At 40.4% G+C, this 1,281-nt stretch overlaps 1 protein-coding gene across 1 annotated transcript in view; it reads right to left on the bottom strand.

Moving 5' to 3' along the window:
• Window positions 1–1,281, bottom strand: part of fgf11b (fibroblast growth factor 11b) — a 58,459-nt gene that overhangs the window by 23,963 nt on the left and 33,215 nt on the right. The window contains exon 2 of the mRNA XM_016273404.1: window positions 441–551. Within this exon, the coding sequence (XP_016128890.1) occupies window positions 441–551 (111 nt within the window). The remainder of the gene's footprint in view (window positions 1–440; window positions 552–1,281) is intronic.

Raw genomic sequence — 1,281 nt, forward strand, 5'->3', positions numbered from 1 at the left:
AAAAAAAACACAACATGGCCAAGAATACGTGAACATCCTCTTCTAATTACCTGCTTTGGCTCGGCCCCTTAATTCTAGTCCAGACAAATATTAATGCTACGGCATCTTCAATCATGTCGCTGAGTGTGAATCCCCAGAGTGGCACCAGTGACCATGGGCCAAGTGTTACACACCTGGCCTTAGGCCTGACATACCGGACATATGCCAACACTGGGCTCTCAAATTAATTACAACACACAGACAGACAGAACATGTGCGTGAGGAGACTGTGAGACTGAAGAAATTAACGACATGAACATCAGAAGTTCATTTTATGTCCGTCTAGTGGTCACTGGCACGGACACAACAGATACACCTCAATAGTTTCTACAACTGACCAACCAGAGGTCACACTGTGCCTGTCAGGCGTGAATAATGAGTGAGAAAGGACACACGCTTACAGAAGCAGCTGTTCTCGTCCCTTGTGCCGTCCATGGTGCCATCCGGCAGCATCTGCAGGTAGTGTCCGTGCTGACTGTACAGACGGGTGACGATGCCTTTTAGCTGTGGCTCTGCAGACAGAAAACAGTCACAGGCACACAATGTTAGTCCGTGGAGAAAACATCACAGCTTGACCTATACAGGCACAACATCATTAAAGCTTACACAGAGTCTATTCATTATCAGCAGTTATGCTGCACAGGTCATGTTGCCATGTTTTGCACGTTTACTCAGTTAGCTGGATTTGATTGTTGACAATTTGGCATGAAATTGGATTATTTGGTTCTTCGAAGCTCATCCTGGACTTGCTGTCATAGCAACAGGTCCATAAGCTTGAACCTGCTCAGGAGCAGGCTTATTTCATGTAAGCAGGATCAGATTGCATTTTTTAAGTGGAATTGATATTTAAAATCTGTCCCAGCCACTGCTACTTTATTACAAGAGTACCCAACTAATCCGGGGACAATAATTTTAAATAATAATAATAAAAAAATTAATTTGAAAATAATATTATAATGTTGTGTAATCAACATTAATGATATTATTTTCAAGTGTAATTAAGTGTAATCAAATAATACTATAAACATAGGCAGTTTTACTCATTGAAAGATTTATTCATGATAAAAATAATTACTTTATAATTGTATTAGAGTCTTATGCATGCTACAGCCTACAGTTAATCTGAGTTGTGCATTAATCTGAGTGCTGACAGCTATTATGGGAGTGCCTTGATGGAGCGCAGGAGACACAGATAAATTGATCTTGACCCTTAAGAAACTTTAATTAATGCTGTCACATAAC

This window comes from Sinocyclocheilus grahami, unplaced genomic scaffold (assembly GCF_001515645.1).
Source record: "Sinocyclocheilus grahami isolate Dianchi unplaced genomic scaffold, SAMN03320097.WGS_v1.1 scaffold78.1, whole genome shotgun sequence".
In the NCBI taxonomy this organism is placed as follows: Eukaryota; Metazoa; Chordata; class Actinopteri; order Cypriniformes; family Cyprinidae; genus Sinocyclocheilus; species Sinocyclocheilus grahami.